This window comes from Lactuca saligna, chromosome 1 (assembly GCF_052625555.1).
Source record: "Lactuca saligna cultivar CGN05327 chromosome 1, ASM5262555v1, whole genome shotgun sequence".
Lineage (NCBI taxonomy): Eukaryota > Viridiplantae > Streptophyta > Magnoliopsida > Asterales > Asteraceae > Lactuca > Lactuca saligna.
Window position 1 is genome coordinate 152,760,556 of NC_136417.1, and position 27,819 is coordinate 152,788,374.

At 36.4% G+C, this 27,819-nt stretch overlaps 1 protein-coding gene across 8 annotated transcripts; it reads right to left on the reverse strand.

The window, feature by feature from the left end:
• Positions 1 to 6,244: 6,244 nt before the first annotated feature.
• LOC145045488 (uncharacterized) lies at positions 6,245 to 11,270 on the reverse strand. Of its 8 annotated transcripts, none has more exons than XM_078993834.1 (5): positions 10,967 to 11,270; positions 10,265 to 10,334; positions 10,005 to 10,042; positions 6,779 to 9,044; positions 6,245 to 6,695 (listed from the first exon to the last, which is right to left on the reverse strand). In XM_078993834.1, exons 4-5 carry the CDS (start codon positions 7,584 to 7,586, stop codon positions 6,691 to 6,693), a joined length of 813 nt encoding a protein of 270 aa, XP_078849960.1. In that variant the 5' UTR covers positions 7,587 to 9,044; positions 10,005 to 10,042; positions 10,265 to 10,334; positions 10,967 to 11,270; the 3' UTR covers positions 6,245 to 6,690. The 8 variants fall into 8 exon arrangements, with proteins under 8 accessions (XP_078849960.1, XP_078849957.1, XP_078849970.1 ...); XM_078993831.1 differs by having other exon boundaries at positions 10,005 to 10,154; XM_078993844.1 differs by lacking the exon at positions 10,265 to 10,334.
• Between the last annotated feature and the right edge of the window lie 16,549 nt (positions 11,271 to 27,819).

The window sequence follows — 27,819 nt, forward strand, 5'->3', positions numbered from 1 at the left end:
CACAGCATAAATCACATAGAAATAATGTAGTGCAACACATCACATAAATAGCATACAATAACTCGTATAACTCTGTTACCACTCAAGGTAAAGTATAGTGAGAAGACTCACCTTAAATGAAGTCGGATGAACTCTCGTGCTCAACGTCCCGATCTGGCCTCCTCCTATTATTCAAATAACATCCCTGATCAATAATCTCTCATTGTCTCAAATCTAAAGATTGGGTAGAAGACCATTCTACCATTCCCTAAACTCTCTTAAGTCAGTCTTGACCAAAACCTTAAAGTCAACGAAAGTCAACAGTCAGACTTTGACCCGACTCATCGAGTGCACATGGGCGACTCGGCGAGTCCACACGTGTTCACGGAATCCTCCTCCTAGCCTCGCTTGACATGTCGAGCCAACCCCTTGCTCGACAAGTTACACTGGGTATGAATCACGGGGCAACCCCGACTCAACTCGTCGAGTCCTCTCATGAACTCGGTGAGTTGCTCCCAAGACAACACTCATCTGACCTTCTGAGGTCAGATCCGTTCCTATAATCCATAGATCCGACTTCCCTAGGACCAATAACCACGTAAAGGTCAAATCTTGGTACACATGCAAGGTTCTCTATGCTTATTTTGGTGAAATCCTTCATATCATGACAACCCTAGCTCATAACTCCAAGGAAAAGGCATAAAACATAATGGAAGGGACTCTCTGGACCTCTTAAGGTCCAGATCTAGGAATCATTTCACCATGGGACCTCTCATACTCCAGATTCAAGCTAAATAAAGCATGAAGAAACCCTAGATTCATGAAATCTACTAAACAAACGAAGATGGACATGAATCCTTACCTCTCACAGCAGCTCTGAACGAAATGATGGAAGATTTGAGACCCACAAGACAGCCCAACTCGAAATCCTTCCTTCCCTTTGCTAAGACACCTCAAAAGATGATGAATTAGCCCTCTTCTTGCACTACAAGCTTCCCTTATGCTCTTTATGGTTTCTCAGGGTGTAGTGGCAGCAACTGAAGGCCATAAGGACCTTTAAATAGGTCCCAAACCCGAGAAATTAGGGTTTCTCTGCCCAACACCTACTCAGCGAGTCCCTCCTCTGACTCGTCGAGTCCACTCATTAAATCCGCGTGAGAAACCCGAATGGACTCGGCGAGTTGGATCCTCAACTCGTCGAGTCTCTCCTTAAATCAAAAGATTAAACTACACAGTAATAACCCTGGAAATCCGGATGTTACAATTCTCCCCCACTTGAATTAGATTTCGCCGTCGAAATCATTCCTTAACCACACATAGATTAAATCATTAACCCGAAAGGAACTATCGAAATGATCTTCATACCACACTGATATCTTTCTCTATGGACATCTGAAACCACATAGAACCTCCAAAACCAAAGTTTAAACCAACTCTTTCGCCACTGAAAATACCCCTTCCCAATAACCGGAAACTCTAGTGGCCTGATCCGCCAGTCCGCCTACTTGAGCGATCACCATGATATTTGCTCCTCGAATATCAACCCCGTTTCCTAACTGGTTCTCTGATTCTCATAAGACCACGTCCAACAACCGACTATCTCTCCTCCAAGCCGATCATGCTAAATCATATGAATCACGCCCCACGAATAAAAGGGTTCACCCTCCACCAGGGCACATCTACTAGACTGCTATTAGAAACCATCCGAACAAAGAATCCCCAACACTCTGCCCTTAGACACAAAATCATAACCATGGTCGCTCAGAAGTGTCCTCAAACATCCCATTCATAAGCCTCAACTCCAAATTCCATATCTCTTTTAACACCACACGAGGTCTGACCTCAACCCCATAGTTGAACCTCCATGGTTACCCATAACATGATCCAGAATGTCTTACTGACTTCCTCTTCGCATCAACTATCTCGGCCCTGTGACACACAAGTCACAAAATTCTCAAACGAAAACTACAATCTAACCGAAAATCGACTTACCCTGACCTCTGATGTCTACTGCACATATCTTCGCGCATCTCGTGGTATCTCCCGCACTCGAGTACTGACCTATATAGGTTAAGACATCCAATGAGAACGATACCCCTCATCCAAAAATTCACCTCAGAATTTCAGAATTTCATCTCGTTTACCTACGCACCATTAATGCCACATTTAACTCGAGAGTTTGGTCCGACCCAAAGTTGGAACCTCGCTTCCCAATGAGATACTCATCTCATGGCTCGACCTACGCCCCGTGCAATACCACTTTTCCAATTTCCTCATGTTGCGAAAATCACAACTCAATACAAAATATAATGATTCCCGACAGAGACGGAGATCACAGTCTCGCCCCTGGTTCAGGCTCCAAAATCTCAATACTAGGGCTACTCAAGCCTAAAACTCTTCTGCATCATACACTGATTAGAGGACACTCCATCATCACACTCTCTTGCCGTCTAGTGAGTACTATGGCTCCCCGCAACATCACGATAACCTCTCGATGACTAGTGAGTACTACGACTCCCCGTAGTATCACAACACCCTCTGACCAGTGAGTACTACGGCTCCCTGTAGTATCACAACACCCTATGACTAGTGAGTACTACGACTCCTCGTAGTATCACAACACCCTCTGACTGGTGAGTACTACGACTCCCCTTAGTATCACAACACCCTCTGACTAGTGAATACTAAGGCTTCGCGTAGTATCACAACTCCCTCTCTGACTTGTGAGCACTACGACTCCCCGTAGCATCACAACATCACACTACGTCCACTAACTCATGCTCCGCAAACTATCATAGACAGCTACACACTCTCGACCCAAATATGCATCACAGACTCTGGTGGCAACCGTCATAACAAAATACCTACCTCTACGGAGACCCACTTTTTTAAATAGTCCCTCTTGATGTCAATACTCGAAGGGCTCCCACTGGAACCGTAGATACATGATACACCACTAGTCGTCTCAAACTCAAGATTCCAAATAACTTTGAAATCGGAACATTATACTCGGGTACGACGGAACACCATTACAGAACATCACAATGTCCTACCTCAACCGCTGATCTCCTACTCCCAACACCATATAGATACAACAATACCTTTCAGTGTATCCAAACACTCAATAGGAATATAGAGAAAGCGCTAACGCTTCAGAACACGCTGATAATCCTCCGAAACCTTTTCCTCTACTGCTCAAAATCCAAGCAAGAATTCACATACCGGCCCGGGGGTGGCTGCTCGATCATCTTCTATCTACCCCAAAAGGGGCATAAACAATCCATACTTCGACTCAGAAGTTCTTAACTACCCATATGATCCTTACAAGCCTTCTACTTGAAACGGCCCTGACCACCACCAGGTTCCTGACCATTGACCACCTACCATGGAGACACTCATCCTTCCTCAGACACATAACACATGCATTATCTTGCTATGCACCTCTCCTCGATCACCAATGTCCCTGGTCTCATGAATTCGATCCACAGGTCTCTGTATCCAACCCCTAACCACTCTTGCACAAATCTATGGTTCCCTTAATAAAATACCCGGTTCTCCCCCACTTAGGGTTCGAACCATCACCAATTGGTGCATCAACAATCTACCCTACAGACGGTTTCCACCAGAAACATCGCACTTACGCTTGGAAGATGCCACACAACGCCCAATGATCTCCCCACGTAGGGATCAAGAGACCTCAAATACCCGAAATCTCCGATGAAATCCCCAGGAACTTCTCATCACGACTGCCTCTAGCCATTCGAAGTCTCATACCATCCCAATACCGAACATCTCAACTGTCCAGTACTATCACTGACTTTAGGCTTATACGATAATTCATCATACTCATCATCCGTGGCTTCTCAACACCCATCCCAACACGTGAATCATCACAAGGACATGGACTCCACTACCATACTCAATACCCATCATAGACAGAAGAGCCACCTCTCTGATATACTTGTCTGGATTACCCGCTGATACCGCTACCACGCGCCCTACTATACTCAATTAGGGTGTAATGTGGTCCTTGACCATCTCAGTCCCCACTGACTACCTGCTCATGGTAGATCATTTCCTTGCGGCAGACCTGCTGCCTGATACTCTGGTGGAAAAATCAACATCAATGTCAACCCGTAGGGTTTACTCCTAAACCCAAAACTGAAATCTCGCGCCTCTCCTACTTCCCACAGGAAACATAAATAGCACCCATCAAGAAGCAGAAGGTGACATCTTCTCATCATGACTGCTCTACCCGAAGGTACATCCGAATCCCTCAAACAAAGGCTCTGATACCAACTTGAAACACCGAAATATTCAAAACAAAATTTTCATTTAAATTTGCTTATCTCTTTAACACTTTTCATAAAAATATCATTTTTATTAAATTTACAATACATGACTCTTTTTTTCAATCGATTAATAAACCAGGATCCTTAAAACAAACGCTTCCTCTGGTGTGTACAATCGAGCCGGTGCCGTCCCGTGATCCTGAGAAAACCTGAAACATATAACTCAAAACACTGTAAGCACGAAGCTTAGTGAGTTCCCCAAAATACCACACTAACACATATTAGCCACTCAAGGCTATAACTCTGTTGACCCTCTGGTCAGTGTGTCTTAGTGGGGCCCTCCAGTCCTAATTCTCTGTGGACCCTCTGGCCCTAACTCTATGGACCCAAAGGTCCTCACTCTATGGACCCACTGGTCCTAACTCTGATAACTATGAATCATGCATATCACATATCATAATAAAGCTCAACACATAAATAGCATACAAATACACTGGCACATCTAACTCTATGGATCCTCTGGTCCTAGCTCTGTGAACCTTCCGATTCTAACTCTGATATACGCACGACATAAATCACATAGAAATAATTCAGTGCAACACATCACATAAATAACATACAATAACTCTGCCACCTAACTCTGTTACCACTCAAGGTAAAGTATAGTGAGAAGACTCACCTCAAATGAAGTCGGATGAACTCTCGTACTCAACGTCCCGACCTGGCCTCCTCCTATTATTCAAATAACATCCCGATCAATAATCTCTCATTGTCTCAGCTCTAAAGATTAGGTAGAAGACCATTCTACCATTCCCTGAACTCTCTTAAGTCAGTCTTGACCAAAACCTTAAAGTCAATGAAAGTCAACGGTTAGACTTTGACCTGACTCGTCGAGTGCACATGGGCGACTCGGCGAGTCCAAACGTGTTCACGGAATCCTCCTCCTAACCTCGCTTGACACGTCGAGCCAACGCCTTGCTCGACGAGTTACACCTGGTATGAATCACAGGGCAACCCTGACTCAACTCGTCGAGTCCTCTCATGAACTCGGTGAGTTGCTCCCAAGACAACACTCATCTGACCCACTGAGGTCAGATCCGTTCCTCTAATCCATAGATCTGACTTCCCTAGGACCAATAACCATGTAAAGGTCGAATCTTGGTACACATGCAAGGCTCTCTATGCTTATTTTGGTGAAATCCTTCATATCATGACAACCCTAGCTCATAACTCCAAGGAAAAGGCATAAAGCATAATGGAAGGGACTCTCTGGACCTCTTAAGGTCTAGATCTAGGAATCATTTCACCAAAGATGGACATGAAATCTACTAAACAAACAAAGATGGACATGAATCCTTACCTCTCACAGCAGCTCTGAACAAAATGATGGAAGATTTGAGTCCCACAAGACAACCCAACTCGAAATCCTTCCTTCCCTTTGCTAAGACACGTCAAAAGATGATGAATTAGCCCTCCTCTTGCACTACAAGCTTCCCCTCTGCTCTCTATGGTTTCTCAGGGTGTAGTGGTCGCAAATGAAGGCCATAAGGACCTTTAAATAGGTCCCAAACCCGAGAAATTAGGGTTTCTCTGCCCAGCACCTACTCAGCCAGTCCCTCCTCTGATTCATCAAGTCCACTCATTAAATCCGCGTGAGAAACCCGACTCGACTCGGCGAGTTGGATCCTCAACTCGTCGAGTCTCTCCTTTAATCAAAAGATTAAACTACACAATAATAACCCTGAAAATCCGGATGTTACACCGGCATGATCAGTACACACACATGAAGAGTTTTATACATTATGATCTTGGGTTGTGTTATGGATTGATATGTGAAACGATGAGTTTTTATAATGTTTATGAATGAAAATATGTTATTAAAATGTAAAAGTTGTTTGAAAAATTTCGGTGTTACAATATCAAAGGCTGGAATTAATCCATCTTTTGACATCTCATGCATCCTTCTAAAGTTGACATGACCTAATCTGACATGCCAAAGCATAGATTTATCATCATTAGAAGCAGAAGATACAAATGCAGAATTTTGAACAGGTAATAATTTGTCAACAATATTAAACGAAACATTCTATTACTTAAATATCCAAAGCCAATAGACATTCCAATCTTAGACAAAACAAACTTATCCGACTCAATAACTTGTTTATAACCAACATAATTCAAACAACTAGAACTAACAAGATTCTTGCGAATCTTGGGAACAAACAAAACATCAAATAACTTAATTGTCTTTCCAGAAGTAAATTCAAGACACACGACACCAAAACCACAAATAGGAATAAAAGAATCGTCTCCCATTTTCAGCACCGACCCATCTTCAAGCGGAGTTAATGTTTCAAACATATGTTTATCCTTGCATACATGGTTTGTTGCTCCGGAGTCGATCCACCAAGCAACATCATCATCCTGCACATAGAATGATTCATGGATAAATGAAACATAATAAGCATAATTCTAATTAGAATTATCAAAGTTAGTCAAAAAATGACCTGCTTTAACTTGGGCCGAAGACCCGTTCACTTTCCCATTGGCTCCACTATTTCCAGCATCATTGTTGCCCAAATTCACATGACAATCATGCTTGCAATGCCCAACTTGATTGCCCCTCCAACAAACTAGATCCTTTCTCTTTTTGTTGGAGTTGGTTGGGACATGTTCCTTCTTGCGTTTGCCATGTCCTTTGTGGTTCTGGTTCCTTAGTTTGTTTTCAACCATATGAACCGAGGGCTGTCTAGGTTCAACTTTTCCTTTGGTTTTTTCAGATTTCTCACTTTCCTTCGCACGAAGAGATTCCTCAATACGATTGTGACTAGCAAGTTGAACCAATGACAGTTCCTCCTTTTCATGTTTCAAGTTATGTTTGAAGTATTTCCAGGATGGAGGCAGTTTGTCAATGATAGTGGATACATCAATGGTTTCATCCATATTCATACGGTGTAGTTTAAATTGACCGTATATGCCAAGGAGTTCATTGTACTGTTTAGTGACAAACCTTGAATCTTCCATCTTATAATTATTAAAGTCACTGACCAGAAATTTCTTGCTAGAATCATCCTCAATAATGTATTTCAGTTTAAGGGTGTCCCACAACTCCTTGGCACACAAGAATTCACTATGGATATCAAATAATGCATTAGACATACCGTTCAGAATGTGATCTTTGCAGATGTCATCATTGTCCCACTTATGTCTCTTTCTTGTCTCTTCAGCCGTCTCAACAACACCTTTTGCAGGCTCTGCTGGTCTTGAAGTAGTTAACACGTATGTTGTTTTTAGAGTAGTCAGCATGAAGTGCATCTTCTTCTTCTAACACCTGAAGTCGACATCTTCGAACTTCTCTAGTTTGGCAAATTTGGTAGTCATCTCATGGATTAAGTCATCCATCTCCAGGAACAGAAGATATCAGTTTGATTGTTAGGAATTTTAGGGATTGTAGTGGAGATCTGGATACCGACTTGGATTGTGATATCACTTTCTGAACTGATATTTCTACCATATGCTTGGGTTACAAGAAATTCAACCTATGATAATCCAAGTGGACACTTATGATTCTAAGCACAAAAATCGTAAGCCAATATGCTAGAGGATTTTGTGAAAGTATGATCAAACGAAAGCTTAAGATTGTAACCCTCTTTTGAAAAGAAGAGTCGTTTATATAATAAATGATATTAGGGTTTTATTAGGTTAGGCCATCATTAGTTGCTTTGGAAGCAAGTAATGTCAATCCGGATTTAATGAAGATTTAGGGTTACCAAAAACTAACGAGTTTCATTAGTTTTACCATAAACACCCTCAAGAAATTGAATTTTCCACTATGGTCCCATATGTAAAAACTAACGAGTTTCATTAGTTGGTTTGGACCCCGCTAGGGGCGCTGCCCCTTTGGAAACCCCGGACCCGAGGGCGCTGTCCCCGGACCCCCGACTAGTCGTCGAATCGGCTTCTAATTCGATCTTATACATGCGTGCACTCCGCACAACCCCATACATATATTAGAGTACAAACTATGAAGCACCTTAGCTCACATGTTAGTTTCAGTTACTTAAAATGATATGGTGACACTAAAATCACCAACACCTCATAAGTGTAAGAAAGGCATATTTGGATCAAAAGATGGTGATAAAGAGGTAATTATGAATGATTGCAGTTTTTACAGCTTTATCATGTGATGCGTTAATCCATGTTTATCCATTATTTGCTAAATCTCATCTAAAATGTCAATTAAAAGAATTAGAAAATGAATTTGATGCTTCTAAAGAAGAAATCATGCCCATTCCGCTCTAAGCAAGAACATGTACATGGATACACTCTTTCATGCGCTCTTCCAATCGATCATCATGTTTTTAGCTTTTTTGTTTTCTTCTCTGATGTTCCTGCATGGATTAGGGATGAGCAAAAGGACCGAACCGGCCGGAACCGGCCCGAACCGGACCGAAACCGGGAACCGGCTTCGGCCAAAATCAAGAACCGAACCGGCCCGACGGTTCTATCGGTTCCGGTTCTACCGGTTCCCGGTTCCTACCGGTTCTTGTCGTGTCTTCAAATGTTGGAACCGGTCCTTGAAAAATAGCATGATACGGTTCCGGTTTTTGCCGGTTCTACCGGTTCCGGTTATATCGGTTCCAGTTCCTACCGGTTCTCGGTTCCAAAAATCCACAAAAATAACATCCTGGTCCCGGCCCGACCGGTTCCATCGGGTTCCGGTTCCGGTTCCGGTACCGGTTCCGGCCGGTTCCCCGGTCCATTTGCTCATCCCTAGCATGGATATATCATTAAAAGTAACGAAATGTTAGTGTATTGTTGATTAAAAATATTAAAAATGATGATTAATCAGCAAGTTAACAAAAAATGTTAGACTTTGATCAATTTCTATGATCAAATTGTTCAAAGATCACAAATCTTTCAAGCCACAAAAAGATCATGAATATTTTCTATAATCCACAATGAAGAATGATATAAATAAATATTACCTTCAAATAACTTTGTCTTGTACCCGGTTGTTTTATTTTTATAGAATTAATATAACTAAAAGATATTCAATCTGAAATAGATTATCTGAGCAGTGTGAGCACCAAAAGAAACTCCCACTTTGACTTTAGTGGTATGATCAAACCAACTATTTTCATAATCAAATTAAATTTTGAAGAGGATTTATCAGTACTATTTCCAACTCTTTTGACCATATATGTCAACATCCACAACTAGAAACAGGTTCAGAGACGGACGAATCCATCGTTATTCCGTTGCTAAATGACGTTTGCGACAGATCAGCGACAAACATACTCTGTAGCCAATTAAAATGTGGTGAATAAGCTAGCAACAGATTTAGCGACAAATTACTTTTTCCTTGCAACGACCTTAACGGCAGATCATCCATTGCAAATTCGTCACTTAATACAATTATTTAGGACATCGACGACAAAACTCAGTACCATTAATCCGTCGCTAATCCCTCGCAAAACTCTACTCTATGTTTTTTTTATATTCCATTGCTGATCCTTCGTAAATTTAATATATGTTTTTTTTTTCTTTTCCATCACTGATCCCTCGCAAATGAGTAATAGCAACTTTTTTTTATTTTTATTTGAATTACAAATCTAAAACAAAAAATAATTATACAATACCAAATCAAACATTAACATTTAAATACCTAAAACATCAAATAAATATAGAATCCAAAACCAAACATTAACATTGAAACCACAGATTACTTACTTGATAATGCCACCAGAGATTTTGCCTCTATTAGGATCCTGCCATTTGTGGAACAAATCTTGAATAAGTTCGTGGCGATGTTTAAAAGTTCATAATGTCAGTCCCATAAGTTATGAGGTTGTATTTAGGGAGTCACCAACAATCCCTACACTGTTTAAAAGTTCTTAATGCTAGTCCAATTCCCATAACAACCATATGAGTGTTGGTATAACTGCAAATCTTGAAGAGTAAATTTATTTTAGAAAAGGATATTTTCTTACTTGAAGGTGAGTGTTGGTATAACTTCAAAAACTATCATATAAAACAAAACTGCTCCGTATGTAGGTATTCCTGAATTCAATAATAATAAACATAAAAAAGGACTTCTTTCAGGTAATAAGTATTCAATGTAAGTTTTTCCTAAACATGTTGAAAAAATATAACTTTATTTCCAAAAATTTCAGCAATAAGCCATTGAAAATTTAAAATTTTGTGTAGGGATACTGATAAATTATGAACATGTATCACAATGTCCATCTTATAGCACTTGTTCCTATGTGTGTTTCTAACTCAATAGCTATATTCTTGACCTAAAAGTCAAACATGGATCCTACAAAAAAGATAGGAATATAAAAGAGAAGAGTATTGGAACAAAAATACATGCCAGCAATAGTAATAGCAATAGCAATAGCAATAGGTTCAAGACATTCTGAAACTCGTGATTGTTGTCGTTCGAATTTGAGCCCTTTGTTAAATGCCTACACTCGGTACCAAATCCATATCGGTTCAAATCTAGAAAAAAAAATTGTATGCTAATTTATATAATCTAGAAAGCAGAAATTGGAGTCAAGATGATAATGAACATGAAAGCACTAGGAAAACCAAATTTAAAGAGTTAATGAAGGTAGAGCTTAGAAAAACAAGTGGTGATATGAGCTAGAAATAAAAGAGAAGTAAGAGAGCTCCATGGAAATGCAACTTACATACTACTAGAAACCATAATTGGAAGCTGATGAAGACTAATTTAGATTTGCTCGAGTTTACGATCTGAAGCAAAAGAGGATGAACTTTCATTGGCAGGGAAACGATGAGTCATAAAGGAAGGGAAATAGACCGAGAGAAAATCCAATAAGGATGTGATCTATGAGGTTTTTCGATCCTTTGAGAGGCTTAAGTATACTTCAAAGAGGCGCACAGCAGGTGGACGGTGGTGGAGGTGATTTCTTGGGCGGAGGAGGGATTTGAGTAGACAGAGGGTCAATTAGGGCATTGTGAGGAAATAGTAAAGGGGACAACAGATAGGGCCTTTTTTCTTTTTCTTTTTTTAGCTATTTAGTGTTGGGTTAATCTTGATGGTTCAGATAGAATACGGGCCAAGTCGGGTATGGGTCATGTGCATGGGTTATCAATATTCTGCATGTTAATGATTTGGTCTGAAGTTGACTGGTTTTGTTGGAGTTGAAAGTGAAAGATGGAGTTTGTTGCTACTTAGAAGGAAAAACGTGGGGTGTGTTAATGGGAATGTGTTTTATTATTTTGTTTGTTATAAATAGGTACCACTAGTAAATATATTTAGTAGGGTAATCAGTTGTCGTGAAAGTAATATATACAAATTTGCTGTTTTGATAGGTGTTCAAAGAATGAATGAGGGTCTGATTTCCAACATTTAGCCATTTACCTTTTGTTTAAAAATAATGGTTAATATACACAATCGATGAAAAAAATTAAAAACCGTCACCAAACCAAATATTAATGGAACAAGTTTCTCATCCTTCCACGTGTTAGATATGATAGTGCATTGAGGAGCTAATTCCAGAAACCAAGAAACATTGTGTTGTTCACACAAAAAAAGCCCTTCCAGTTACATATATTGCTTTGTTCGAATCAAAGGAATAGCTGGACACATTTTTTTAAACATAAAAATACAGGCTCCGACCCATTTTCTGCAAAATCTAGATGATAATCCCAAGTCCTAACTCTCCTGTTTTATTTTTGATCAAAAGAATTAACCTTGTTTCCTTCTCCTTTTTGTTTCTTTTGGGGTTTTTGAATATTTTCATTGTGTATTCTAGTTGAGTTTGTTTCGGATCGTAGCAGGATTTTGCACCCCATCTGTTTGTTACGCAACGTACAGCTTATTAATTATGAATTATGATCTTATGCTCAAAATACAGCTTGGTATAAGGTATTAACTCAATATTTTATTTTTCGTAACTCATGTAGACAATACTCTAAATTTAGTAAAAGTTATTACACATAGATTACAAGTTATAATTAAGGCTTCAAAATATTTAGGAACATCTTTAAATATCAACCAAAGCAGTGGCGGATTTAGGGGGTTCCGGGGTGGCACCGGCAACCTCTAAATTTTCCGGTCGCAGTGGAAAAAAATTTTGAAATTTTTAAAATTTTTTATTTTTTCTACTACCGTGCAACCCCTAATCTTCCCGTGCAACCCCTACTATGAAATCCTGCGTCCGCCCCTGAACCGAAGATTGAATTAAACACTTAATTATGCTTTAATTACTTACAAACTGGGAAGACCAAAAGTGTTATTTTCTTTAAAAAAAATTCCAGAAGGTTTTTTGGGTTGTACATACGTATGCATTCATTGTGTCCTAATGGTGCACTTACAGACATTCTGTAGGAAGGCTAGGTCCAATTCATTGTGTCCTAATGGTGCACTTACAGACATTCTGTAGGAAGGCTAGGTCCAACTGAATCTATAAAACTGAAGCCTACAACTTTTGATGCCAAGAAAAGGTTAGGGACAAAGTTTCCTCCTAAGGGATCGAAACATACGCCACCTCACCTCTGAATATATATGGAGAGATTATTGCCCCTTAGTTTTCAGGTGAGTTCTTTGGTCCTGTTTTTTTACATATGGGATAGAACATGTTGTATTGTGTTTGGTGTGCATAGGACTCAGTGTGGTATCACCGTATCATTGCAAAAAAAAAAAAAAAAATTGTGAATTTTTTGTCCCACTCTCTACAAAAGATGTGAATACCCTTCTCCAAAACTTTTAACAAATATAAGTAGGACAAAAGGTGAAGTTTTGTGTCCCACAAAAAGGTAGAACAAGGATTTGCTATCGATCCGTTGTTATGCAAAAAACATGAATGCCCTTCTCCAATAAATTTGGGACAAATATAGGTGGGACAAAAAGTGTGCCTCCGAGAAACAAAGAACAAGAACATTCTCATCATCGAAAATATTCCTAGAAGGTTTATCCAATCTTGTCTACTCTCGTGTAACATTAACAACCTTAACTTTGTTATATTAAACTATACTCTTAGGGTACTCTCATAAATATTTAATTTATGTTTGGTCCCATGATTTTCTTTCTTACATGTTATCGATGGTTCTAGGGCTCTTAGGAAACTATTTAATGTAGATGTGGATGATTACATATTATCAATATGTGGAAATGATGCTTTTCGGGAGCTCTCTTCTACAAGGAAAGGTGGAAGTTTCTTTTACTTGACTCACGATGACAAGTACATGATCAAGATAATAAAAAAAATCAGAAGTTAGAGTGAGTTAAATCTCAATCCAATGCAGGTTCTTTAAGTTCTTTTAATTTCAAATTCGCACAAAAAGCAACATACCTTTATTTAGTTGTGTATTATAGGCTATAGCATCTTACTTTCATTTCATCTTAATAGAAAACTATCCTTCCCTACGTATCTAGATGAACTTGCTATAACTAGACTCCGTAAAATTTTCAATATACATCGTTCTAATAGGAAAGTCTAAGTTGGTGATTTTAGTGTCACCATATCATTTTATGTAAATGGAACTAACATGTGAGCTAAGGGGCTTCTTAATTTGTACTCTAATATATGTACGAGTTGGTGTGGAGTGCACACATGTATAAGATCAAATTAGAAGTCGGTTCAACGACTAGTTGGGGTCCAGGGGCAGCGCCCCTTTGGCTAGGTCTAGGGGCAGCTCCCCTAGTGGGGTCTAAGGTCCCGCTAAATTTTACATATGGGAACATAGTGGAAAATTCAATTTCTTGAGGGTGATTATGGTAAAACTAACGAAACTCGTTAGTTTTGGTAACCCTAAATCCTCATTAAATCCGGATTATCCTGACTTCCTTCTTAGAAGAGTGTGAAGAAATTTAGCTCTCGTTTTCTTCAAACTTTCACAGAATCTTTCTAGCAAATTGGCTTATGGTTTCTGTTCCTAGAATCGTAAATGTCCACTTGGATTATCCTAGGTTGAATTTCTTGCGACCCAGACATAGGGTAGAAATATCAGTTCGGAAAGTGCTCTCACGATCCAAGTGGGTATCCAAATCTCCACCATAAACCTTATATTTTCCTACATAAATATGTGATGCGAAAATAAACAAATGAATAGCAATACGTTTATGTTTCAAAACACAATGCTCTAATAGGAACAACTACACGTTGGATGCTATAATAAACAAATGAATGATAGTATGTTTGTTATTTCTTCCATTTAAGTTGTTACGTTCATGGAGTATTATCTTTTAATAGTTTACTCACATGGATACTTATTATACTACTCTAGGTTCTAAACAGAATGCTTCCAGCCTATTTCGAGCACGTGAAGTCATTTGAGAACACACTTGTTACAAAATATTGTGGACTACATTGCGTGAAGTTAAGTGGGCCCATACAAAAGAAGGTGCGGTTTGTTATCATGGGAAATTTTCTATGTACTGAAGTACATATTCATAGACGCTATGACTTGAAAGGGTCTTCACATATGGGAATAATAGAAAAACCAGAAACCGAAACTGATGCAAACACCACACTTACAGATCTTGATCTTAAATTTATTTTCCGATTGCAGAAAGATTGGTTTCAAGAGTTTTGCAGGTGAACTATATTATATATGTTTGTTTCTTTTTTCACTTAATATAGAAAAACACAAATACAACCAAATAAAATTTTGTAGTCATGTCCACCGCTAAATGATCCCAGCATAAGAAATAGCACTTAACAAATTTACCCTTTTAGTTTCTTCCTTTTTTCTCAAATGTTATTTAACTTTTTATAAATTTCCTCTTTTTATAAATGTGCCCTTTTTAATGAGTGTTCACTTCATTTTTTCCCTTGAATATATAAGTACGTAACTATTATGGGTATATATATATATATATATATATATATATATATATATATATGTATGTATGGCATGTAATGGCATAATAAATGATATCAATGGAACAAAGACTGAATTTTTTTGTCCCATCCAAAATGGTGCGACAGGGACTCCCTCTTGATATCTAATTGGTGTAAAAGAAGAAAATGGCCTTCTTATCCTCATTATCATAAAAAGCCCTATAAAGCTTGTTAAGCCCTCTGTAGCAAATTTAGCCATAATTCTTTTATATTTGTTAATTTGTTTTAAAATTTCCTTTAAGCTAAAGTGGTTTATAATTGATGTAGCCAAGTGAACAAGGATTGTGACTTTCTTGAACAAGAGAGAATTACAATCTATTATTGGTTGGTATTAGCTTTCAAGAACCACATAGGCAAGCAATTGAAGGTATATCACACACATCTTATACAACTTATTGAGCAGACAATGCAATTATTTTGTGTTTTATTTTTTTTAGTGAATGCCACGCATGATAGCAATGGAACAACTCCTAGCCTTTCAGTAAACATGGATTCTCTTATAAATCCTACAAAGTAAGTTACATGTTGAAATTTAATAAATATTATTTAAATAGTCTCGGTTTGAGCCTATAAGTCCCTGTTTTTCTTTCTTTATCTCATAAAGTGAAGTCATGTTTAAAAATGAGTATTCAAATTTTTACCCTTCCATTCTTATCATGCAATTTTCACGATACTCATTAATCTTAACAATTTTAGTCAATTTAAATATGAGAATATCACTAGAAAAAGGATAAATGGGAAAGGGTGGGGATCCGTTAAGCTAAGGCCCCGTTTGATAGACATATTTCCAGGTTCAAACAGATCTTTCTGGATGAATGTACCGGAAAGACTGTTTGATATGCACAAAAAATAGGTCTTTCACAGTAAGATATGTCTTTCCCATAAAGCTCCAAAACCATATATTTCTGGCTGAATAGGCTGAAAAGACAATAGTGCCCAAAACCCCGCCTCTTTTTTTCTTGGATTATTAATTTCTTTTAAATAATTTATTAATTTCTTTTTATTGAATTATTACTTTTTTATTGGATTAATATATATTAAAAAATATTTTTTTCAATATATAATATTTATGTATTAATTGATATTATTTTATCCCACCACTATCGGGCATAAACCGGATCAAGAATCACATGTTGAGTTATAAAAAAACAAAAATTTCTAGAAAGAATAACAACATAACATCAACTTGAAAAACAATAAACTAAAAAAAAAAAACTTAATCGACATTTTATTTGGATTTTTAAATTATTATTGTGTAATTTTGATTTTGTATGACAATTTGTATGTTTTTATAATTATTCAGCAACACCATCCATCACAATATAGAACATCAGGATGATATTGTCATTTTTCATCATTCAGCACAGTCAATCAGATGTACAATCAAACAACATGGTTTCTTTCCTAGTCAAAAAACTTTCTCATATAGCACTTTTTCAGATAGTACTATCCTGGACAGAAATTATCAAACGGTACCTTTTTGGCTTAAGTCATTAAGTCATTCTGTCTAGATTATGTAAAAAACAAAACATTCATGTGCTCAACCCATTAAGTTCATTAAGTTAAAAAAAAAAAAAAACAATGATATAAAGCTTACCGAATTAAATCTTGTCCTCATTAGTAAATGGATAAAATAGTGAAACTCAAATGGTAAATGTTTTTAAATGAAAGTTAATTTAAATCCATAAAATTGATGAAATTGTGGTTTGACCTATATAAAGGTATCCCAATGTGGATGTCATGTCAGCCAATTCAACATTTTAATGACTTGATTAGAACATTATAAAGCAAAAGATTATTAAATGCGATAGTAAGTATGTTGCTATTTGGAGTCTAAAAAATTTGTAAGATTGTAAATTTTCAGGTATAATTGTTTACGACTTGGGATTAAAATGCCAACACGCATCAAATTCACTGTGAGAAGTGTTGGGTCAATATTATGGTTTATACTTTGCTTTTCTATGAAATTGTATTTTTATGTAATATCTTATGTGTTTACGGTCAAGTTTACGGCCAGGGAGGTGTTTACGGCCGTAAACAGGTTTACAGTTTACGACTGATGTTTACTTGGCCCATATTCTCATGTATATATATATATATATATATATATATATATATATATATATATATATATATATATATATATATATATATATATATATATATATATATATATATATATATATATATATATATAGGGGTGAGGGTGTGAAGAAAAGATTGATGAACACTAAGGAGCTTAAGTGTGTGCATTTGAAGGTGTTCTAGAGAGAGAAACAGGAGCTTTTATGTGTGTGTGAATCTTTTGTATCCAGATCTTCATTCATATCAATACATACAAGTTTCATCATCCTCTTCTTCTCCTTCTCTTTTATTTGATCTGACATCATCCGTTTGATTGGGAATCCGCACCACCAAACGAATCTGATTGATACACAAGCAGATTGGGGACTTACAATTGGTATCAGAGCTTGGTTGTATCAATCAATTTTTTTTTTTCAGATCTGGAGCTTATTTGATCTGATTTTGAAAAAAGAATAGCGTTTTTGGATATATCTCGCAAAAATAAGGGGGGTTTCTTCTTCGCGTTTTTCGTAAAAACGAGTTTTTGATCAAGTTTTGGAGCAAAAAGGGTGAAAAAACGTTGTTTTTCGTCAAGAACAACGATTTCTGGAGAGTTTACGGTCTTTGAAGGGTTTACTGTCCGGAGTTTACGGCCGGAAACTGGTTGCCGGAGTTTGCAGCCGGAAACCGGTCGGAGGAGGCTTGCGGCCGGCAATTTGCGGCTCGGCTCAGTGATCGGCTAAGAAATCTCTCAGCAGCACGCTTAGTTTGCGGCTCAGCTCCGTGATCGGCTAAGAAATCTCTCAGCAGCACGCTTAAATAAAAAGGTGAAGTTAATTTGGGGGTAGTTGGGGATCGAACCAGGGACCTCTGGTTCTTGAACCAAGCGACTTACCAACTGAGTTGACTTACCACATGTTACTTCCCTTCGAAATTTAGTTCAAAACCTGTCTTTCTCGGTTCCCATTTTAGCAATTTGACAAAATCAGCCCAAAAATTCAAAAATTTTATTTTTAAAATTCTTTTTTCAACCCAAAAATTTTAGTCTTTAAATTTTGACTTTTATTTTTGACTTTTTACTTAAAATTTTGACTTTGACTTTTAAAATTTGACCTTTGACTTTAAAAACTTTGACTTTCTCGTTTGAATTTTTAATTTTAAAATTTAGCTTTTTGATTTGACTTTTGAGTTTGATTTTTTTTTTAAATTTGACTTTTAAGGTTGATTTTTGAGGTTTATAGTCAAAGGGCATTTTTAAATTTAAGTTTGACTTTTAGTTGTGCTTTTTAATTGATTTTGAAGTTTACGAGGGAAATAAAAAACATGAAAGAGAGTCGTCAAGAGATGTTAAGACAAAATTTCAACATGTTCGATTATATCCCTGGAGAAACCCTGGAAGCTCAGCTGCAACGATTTACCACACTCAATACTGAGATGAATATAGTTGGGATCTTCTTAACCAAATCTGAGATAAACAAAAAGCTGCTGAATGCACTTCCGAAATCATGGGATATGGACGTGGCTGACATCAAGAAGACAAAAGATCTCAATCGTCTTAGTCTGGCTAATATAATTAAAGAACTTAACGCTTTGAATTGTCGAAAAACAATGAGTTCCACAAACCTCCTGGTCAATGAAGTTTCATGTTCTCAATCATGTGAAGTTTCATGTACGCTATCTAGTGAAGATACGATTAAATTTCTTCGGGAACAAATTGATATATTAAAAAGGGAAGTTGAAGACCTAAGATATAAAGGATATCAACTCAGGAAAGGACAGAAACCCCTGAAGGCTGAATTAGAAGCAAAAACCAAAGACTTTAGGAAACTTCAGGAAGAGTATAGCAACAAGTGTGAAAATTATAACTATATTAAGAGACAACTTGTTGCTGTAACTAAAGAACTTGACGCTTTAAAAATTAAGTGTGGAAAAACAGACATTAGTTTTAAAAATTATACTGTGTCAAGTCAGACAGTTGAGTCCTTATATGAAACCCAATTAAAATTCAAAGAAAATCAAAACAAGGGTCTAGGTTATGATAGTGTACCTCCTCCTTATAATCATAACTACACATCCATCCCTATGATACAGGACGAAACTAACAGGGAGCCACATCTTCGATATGGCAAACGAGCTGGATTTATGTTAGGAGGAGTTATTAATATTGAAGATACTAATGTTGCTACTTCATGTGCAGGTAAAGTAGTAGAAGATGAGAACAAGGAGAAAACCATTGAATAAACCAACATCTCCTTGAACTCTGAATCTGTTACTTTGAACTCAATTTCTTCTGATCAACCTGCCGTTGAGAAATACAGACCACCAATTCCAACGCAACAGAGTTCTTGTGGCAAGTGTGCATGTGGGAACAACAAGAGACAAGGCAAGGATACGCCACTAGGGGCAGGAAGAAACAACTTCCCAGTGAAGAAAAAGACATGTTTTCACTGTGGAACACATGGACACATTGCCAAAAACTATCCAAATCGCGCATACGTTCCCTATAATGCACAAGGATGGAAAAATGCGCCAAGTGGGAGATGCTTCAAAAGAAACCCTTCCAGGTCACGTCTAGATAATGGTGACTGGAATGCGCAGAAGGCTAAGAATTAAACCCACAAGGCAAAGAATCTGAATCCCAATGGCAAGAAGGAAATGCCTGCCAAGAAGCCAAATCCAAGAGATGCTCCAGTGAAACAAAGACCGGCTAATTCAAAGTTATCTCGAAGATCGACTTCAAGTTCCAAAGCAAGTGCCGAGGCACCCATCAGATCGAACAAGAGATGGGTTAAACCCGAATATAGATGGGTACCAAAGGTGAAAACTCCAAAATCTCCTAATGCTTCTAACGTTTCTACATCTTCTATTTGTGATAAGCAGGATATGTCATGAGAGAGAGTATCGTGCGTTGATGACAAAGGTCGACCCAGTTTCAAAAATAACTGGGCTCCAAAGACCAACTGATCCTGCTCTGTGTCGGAGCAACTATGGAGGCATATCATCAGACTTCGGTTTGTTGGTAGTGGCTGTTCCAGGCACATGATAAGGGACATCTCTCAAATGTACAACATTTTGACCTTTGCTTCAGAGTATGTATCCTTTGCGGGAAAGGAAGAAAGGAAGAGATCAAAAACGGGGTTAGTGCTTAATGACATGAAGAATTTTCAGATCTGTTCTGAGATTACGCGTGCTTTTCTCAGACCTTCTGGATGCAAATTCAATCGGTAACTTACGGTTTGAGTTTTCTTCTCTATACTCCTAAGTTTTTCTTAAGTTGATTCGTTTTAAAGACTAATTTTTGTTTTAGGATAGTTTAAATTTGTGCATTTACTTTCGTTTCTCTCCTATGCACAAATTTAGGGGGAGAAATAAAAACAAAACAAAAAAATTAGAAAATTTTAAAAAATCCAAAAACATTAGAAAATCAGAAAATCAAAAATAAGTTTGTAATGGAATGTGCTTGTAGGAGATGTTTTGGGAAGTGATATTATCTAGTGATAACAGGCAACCTGAGTCTGCGTAACGTACCCAAAGTTGAAGGGTCTATGCTATGGGATTGATGCGTCGGTAGGCACGAAAGATTCTAAATGGACATTACTAGGCAAAGTTGAACTTAGGAAATTTATAGTCTTGACAAATCTTGACCTAGTTAGATCCGTTCAGCCTGACAATACGATGCTCGGATAGGTTGACCAAGGAGATATATATGGTAATCTACCCGTCACATTAATTGAACCCGTACTTGGAACCGTGGCTTAACTTTTCCTCGATGTGCGGATTCTGTCATTAATTCTGGTTGGATGGGGCGACTGGTAAATTCCGATAAATTAGGTCTGTAGAAAATTGTTTTCTTTCTTTCTTTCTGTTAGTCATATGTTATCTCCTTTGCGTGACCTCAATTCGACCTGGTACACAACATATGCAACTCTATTCCTCTGCAAGTTGTATATATATATATATATATATATATATATATATATATGAAATTCCTCTTATCTGTTAGCCATATGTTGTCTCCTTTGTGTGACCTCAAATTCGACCTGGTACACAGCATATGCAACTTTCTTCTACTCAATCCCTCTGAAGTAATAAGTAATAGAATTCTGAATCAATCCTCTTTCTGAATGGTTGTCTGCTCACCCGGTGTAAGGAGTACTCTGGAAGTTCTTGATGGCTGGGGTATATCAGGAAGCGGGAAACATTCCAGTACACTTATAAATTGAACTCATACAAATTGTCTATAGATCTCGTTGCTCAATTTAGGTGGACAACAATATCATTGGTCGTCGTCAGCTGAATGGTCCTTAAGATATAGTATCGAGGAACTTAGGATCAACTATTATATCTAGGAACTTAAGTTCACCTTGTCTTGTATCAAATAGTATGTCCTAAATCAGTCATAATTTTTCGTGTTTTAGTGGACAACAATACCGACGATCGACCATACAAAGACGTGAAGATACAAGGTACAGGCAAGTGGATAAAGTTTGTCTAAAAAACGTTGATCCCAGATCACTCTTAAAGTTAGATATCATTTTTATTTTTGTTAAATTTGTCATAGTTTCTTCTAATTTAAATATTAGGGGAGAATTAAAAATTAAACAAAAATCAAAAAAATTCAAAAATCAAAGAAAAATAAAAAAATATTAAGAATCCAAAAATAGTGTTATTTTTGTTTTATTTCTTGTTTAGAAAATCAAAAATCCAAAAATATTTTTGTGTGCTACGTTTTCTTTTTGTTTTGTTTTGTCTTGAAAAGTGATTTCAGGTATAGATAAGACTCATGGAATTTGTGTTGAAGATTTCTGAGCCAAAGCCTCGTCCGTGAGCATCGAAGAATTCGCATTCAAAGGAGCAAGAAATGAAGATTATTCTTTCAACATTCAATCCTTCAACCCCAAAAGCAAGGTGAAGCTGAAATTGAAGAATATGTGACAGCTTGCATTGAAGCCTCCTCAATCAGTCTGTTGCTATCTTTGTACCTGCTGAAGTGATCTAGAAGTTCAGTTCTCTCTGAAGATTCTCAAGCTGAAAGCGCTATCTTTCAAGAATCAGTACATCAAGCCTCCTCACCCAATGTGCGTTTAATGCCAAATACTGAAGAAAAGGCCAATTGCTCAAGATGAAGTCATTCATTGAAGATTCATCAAGTTCATCTTGAATTTGTGAAGAATTTGAAGATTAATGCTGAAGCCAAGTTCCCAATGAAGATTAAGAAGAAGATCCAACTACTTTTTAGGGGGAGCTTGTTGGGTCATTTAAGAAAAGAAAAGAAAGATATAAACCAAGGGGGAGATTGTTGGGTCAAAAAAATGGTTTATACTTTACTTTTCTAGGCAAATATATTTTTCTGTAATATTTTTGGAGTTTACGGTCAGGTGGGGTTTACGGTCAGTGTTTACGGTCGTAAACCCATTTACGGCCCATGTTCACCAAGCCCATATTCTCCAAGTATAAATATAGGTGTTAGGGTGAGGAGTAGAGAGTGATGAACACTGGAGGAGCTTAAGTGTGTGCATTTGAAGGTGTTCGAGCGAGAGAGAAAAGAGAGTGTGTGTTAGTGTGTATGAATATTGTATCCGGATCTTCATTCATATCAATACATACAAGATTCATCATCCTCTTCTTCTCCTTCTCTTTTATTTGATCTAACATCATCCATTTGATTGAGATTACGCACCATCAAATGAATCTGATTGATACACAAGCAGATTAGGGACTTACAAGAAGCAATGACACTCAGCTAGTTGGAGAACCAACAGGACAATTTGGTGATGTCATCCTTTTCATTGGTATAATAGATATACTACAATATTATGATAAAAGAAAACACACATATAAATCATTCCAATGTGATCCCACTTCCATTTCTGCTATCGATCCAAGATTTTATTCTAAAAGATTTAAGGATTTTATATTTAGAGTTTTTTCAGATGACAATTAAAAAAGTTGTTACATCATTTGAGATTATAGGAAAACCCATAGGTGTCTAATGTATAGTTCGTCAAGAGTATATGATGTTGACCGTGTTTACAGGTGTACATGTAACTTATGATCGGTAAGGGTGGACTCGACAAGTAAGGGTGTACATGTAACTTATGATGTAGACTCGATGGTGGTTAGAAGTTACTAAAGATAAAGATATATATTATTTTATATGAAATGCGTTGTTAGTTTCATTGTGTTTAAGTAGGTTTATGTTCTTCTTGAATTACTAAAATCTACAAATTCTAGTTGGATTTGTGTTCACGAAGTAAAAAACAAACCGAAAAAGCGAAACCAAAACTTATCTATGTTTATTATTTTAGATAAACATGTCGCGATTGGTGTAAAGGGAATTTTTTGTATATAATAACATTATGGGTATGTTCGGCACAAAACTTTTAGCTTTCATGTGAAACACCTAAAAAAAGGAAAAACATCATTCGGTAGTAAATGTTTTCACTTTTATTTTAAACAAAAAAGTCATAATCTAGATGTTACTTTTGGAAGATTTTAGCTTTTCAAAGCTTTTAGCTTTTCAAAGTTTTTAGCTTTTACGTTTATATAATTTTACACCTTTAAAAACTAACAACTACTTTTACCGAACATTTTTGTACAAATAAAAGTTATAACATCCGGCTAGAAGCTACTAATTAGTTTTACCAAACACACCTTATAGACACCTGATAGACATAAATAAAACAGGTGACTAGCTTATATAAATATCAGAAAGGAAAGTATTCTATCATACCATAGTCAACTCAAAAAATTCTATTAAAAAAAGTGTAAAACATCAAGTTTTGTAAAATCTAATAAAATAAATGATTAAATATAAATCAAAGGTATTAGAGAAGTACTACAATAACAATAAATAGTTTTTTAAGTGGAAGAGATTTTATTAGTAAATTAGGTAAAAGCTAGTTAAATAAAAGATTACAATGAGAAATAGTTACACTTATATTTTGTAAGCAACCAATCTAGTTCATTTTCAATTTTTCACTTCTATTAGACAACCATAAGTAAGATTGTGTGACATTTTTATCGAATAAGGTATATTTTCTTTCGGTTTTATGATAAGAAAAACTAAGAGTTTCGAAACGTCCAAAAAACCCAAAATTTTTTAAAAACAATAACCAAACACTCCTCCACATTAAGAATGGTTCGCCCAAGAAAACCTATATTGAACTATGCATAAATAAGGTATATCTAAGTCCCCCCCCCCTCGTCCAATTTGTCTTCAAATCAAAGAATCCATGAAACATAAAATGAATTAGTGATCAATCATCTATATATTTAAATAGTCGTATAATTTTGTATTGTATATTGCGTGAAGAATAGGCTACACGTGGTCTTTATATAGAGAGATAAGTATCACAATTAGATACCATCTAATGATATGTGATTATAAGAGTGTCTAATATGCTCCCACAAGCTCAGGATGGGGAATGATATGCAGTGTGGATAATAGAAAGAGAAATCTTAGAGTCGACAACGACTTTGTAAAGATGTCAACAATTTGATCGTATGTTAATATGTAACACCCCGTTTCCAGATCGAATCGACTTAGGGCTTCAAGTAGTAAAAGGACTAGTTTTTGGGTAAAACCAAGATTCACGACGTGAGCCATAGATGTTCACGTCACGAGCAGCGAGCAATGAAGATTTTGATTTAAGCTGAGCTCAAGACGTGAGCATTAAGAGCTCACAAAGTGAGATAAGATGCAACCCAAGCCCATGGTCTTTAAGGGTTTCCCTCATATTTAAACGCCATAAACTTCATTTTAGGGTTCGAAACCAGCCTCCTTCGTCCCTAAACTCAGTAATACCCTAACCCTAGCCATTCCTTGTGTTTCTTGAGCTTTTAGTGGAGTTTTGGAGGTTTGAAGAAGAAGAGATCACCATAGAAGCATAGTTGCAGCTTGGAAGCTTCATTTACAACCTTTAGCCAAACTTCTGGACCAATGTGAGTAATCAAGATCCAAGCTTTATGTTTCATTATTGCTAGATCTAAGGTTTTATGCATATTTATCCAAGATCATAAGAGTTAGAGTGTTGGGACTCCATAAAGTTGGCAACTTTATGGGTCCTTAGGGTCCCTAGATGCTTATATGTCATGGATCTGAAGTTTGAATGATGTTGGAGTTCATGCATGAGAATTTATCTTCTTTTTCTCCATGAATAACCTAATTTGAGCTGAAGTCTTGTATTGGACATACAAGACCTTAAAACATTGATTTTTATGATCCTTAGAGTGTTAGGAAGCCTCTTGGGATAGATGGATAGGTGGCTTAATGGATTAATAGGTTTTAGAATCAATTTTGCATTCAAATGGACCTCACAGGATAAGGAGATGCATGTCACGTTGTGAGGGTGGTCAAACTCGAGTATTTTATCCTGGAGTGGCTCACAACGTGAGCCATAGATGGTCACGTCGTGAGGGTCTGCTAACCATCAACTTTTTTTTTACCAGGTTTGACTTTAGGTCAAACTTGAGGATTTTGGACTATTTATTGAGAATCTATTTGGTTCTGGTGTTAGTGGATTCGTGGGAGCAAACAATGCTAAAAAGGGGTCGTATCGCAATGTTAAGAGTTCCTTGATTCAGGTGAGTTTCGCCTCATTGTACATTTTTGTCCCATCCAAAAAGGAAATGAGACAAAATTTGCAGTTTTTTGTCCACCAAAAACATAATAGGAACAAAAAATTGCATTTTTTTGTCTCGCCCAAAAAGGAAATGACATAAAATTGTAGCTTTTTGTGTCATCCAAAAAGGTAACAAGACAAAAATTGCAACTTTTTATCCATCCAAAAACATAATAAGACAAAAATTCTAGCTTTTTGTCCCACCCAAAAAGGAAACAAGACAAAAATTGTAGTTTTTTATCTATCCAAAAACATAATAAGACAAAAATTGTAGTTTTTTTTCTCTCACCCAAAAAGGAAATGAGACAAAAATTTCATTATTCATTCAAAAACATAATAAGACAAAAATTGTAGTTTTTTTCTCATCCAAAAAGGAAATGAGACAAAAATAGCAGCTTTTATCCATCCAAAAACATAATAAGACAAAAATTGTAGTTTTTTTATCTCACCCAAAAAGGAAAAGAGACAAAAATTACAGTTTTTTATCCCACCCAAAAATGTAATGGGACAAAAACTGCAACTTTTGTCTGATCCCAAAAAAAGGATAGGGACTGGCTCCCAATCTCTAGTCAGTGCAAAAGACGTGAATGTCCTTCTAATCTAGATGTTCGAAAATAGTGTAGAACGTTTGTCCGGTATGTTTGGAAATATATATTTATGTTCACTACCATGATTTTCTTTCTTACGTGTTATTGATGGTTTTCAGGACTCTTAGGAAGCTATTTAATGTGGATCCAGCTGATTACATGTTATCAATATGTGGAAACGATGCTCTTCGGGAGCTCTCATCTCCTATAAAAAGTGGAAGTTTTTTTTATTTGACTCACGATGAAAAGTACATGATCAAGACAATGAAAAAATCCGAAGTTAAAGTGAGTCAATTCAATCCAATGTAGTTTCTTATAAATCTCATATATATATATATATATATATATATATATATATATATATATATATATATATATATATATATATATATATATAGACACACACACATAGTTTCAAAAGAGGTACAAGAAATGGAAACATACTTTTATTTAATGGTATATTGTTTTAGCATCATACTTCCATTTTTTTTCTTATAAAAGGATTGTACTCCGAAATATATCCAATTTTCAAAATTTAATTTTGTAATACAAAAACACGAAAATAGGATGGTATAATACAATACATTTCTATTTCTCATTTTCTCTTTCAACTGCTTTATTTTTATGACATTATTATACTTTGAAAACATCCATCTACCCAATTGCTTTGTATCTAATTTAACATTACCATAATTGGGTAGATTTCTCAAAACACAATGATGTAAATTTAACAACCTGTTAAGTTTATAATATTATCTTGCATTAACCTAAAAAATACCTCATATTTTATGTTTTTTCCAGATTAAACCTCAACTTTAGTTTTTCCCTTAAAAAAACCTTGTATTTTTTCATTTTTTCCAATCCGCCCTAAAGTACTAAAGTATCCCTATACTTACAATGATTAAGTTCATATATTGAACTTCCTATAGTTTAAGCCTAAATACCAATCCGTGGAATTTAGTTCGCTTAAACTACTTCTCTGATACAATGGTTGAAAGACCCCAACTTTCGTATTTTTGAAAGACCCAAACTTTCATATTTCACATTATCATTACTCCAAAACATGCTATTTGCATATTCATAAAAGCAATATTTTACATTGATATAAAGGATTTACAAACTATTGGATACAAACCTTCTATTACAAAGTGTTATATATATTACATAACTACCTAGGATATTGTAATTTATACAAACATAAAAAGTAGTACAAAAGTACTATTACAAACTATTCTACATCTTTCAATAGTATGTAAACACACTAGTTATTTATCACCTGCAATTGTTAAACATTGATCGGGTAAGCGGTGATGCTTAGTGAGTTCAAAAATAGATACAATATAATGTTATGCAATATATATACTTCAATGTGGCAAAGCAAAGAGGAACAATAAGATGT

Excerpts from the sequence above, each read along its gene's own strand:
- LOC145045488 (XM_078993844.1), bottom strand. The coding sequence starts at position 7,586 with ATGCACTTCATGCTGACTACTCTAAAAACAACATACGTGTTAACTACT.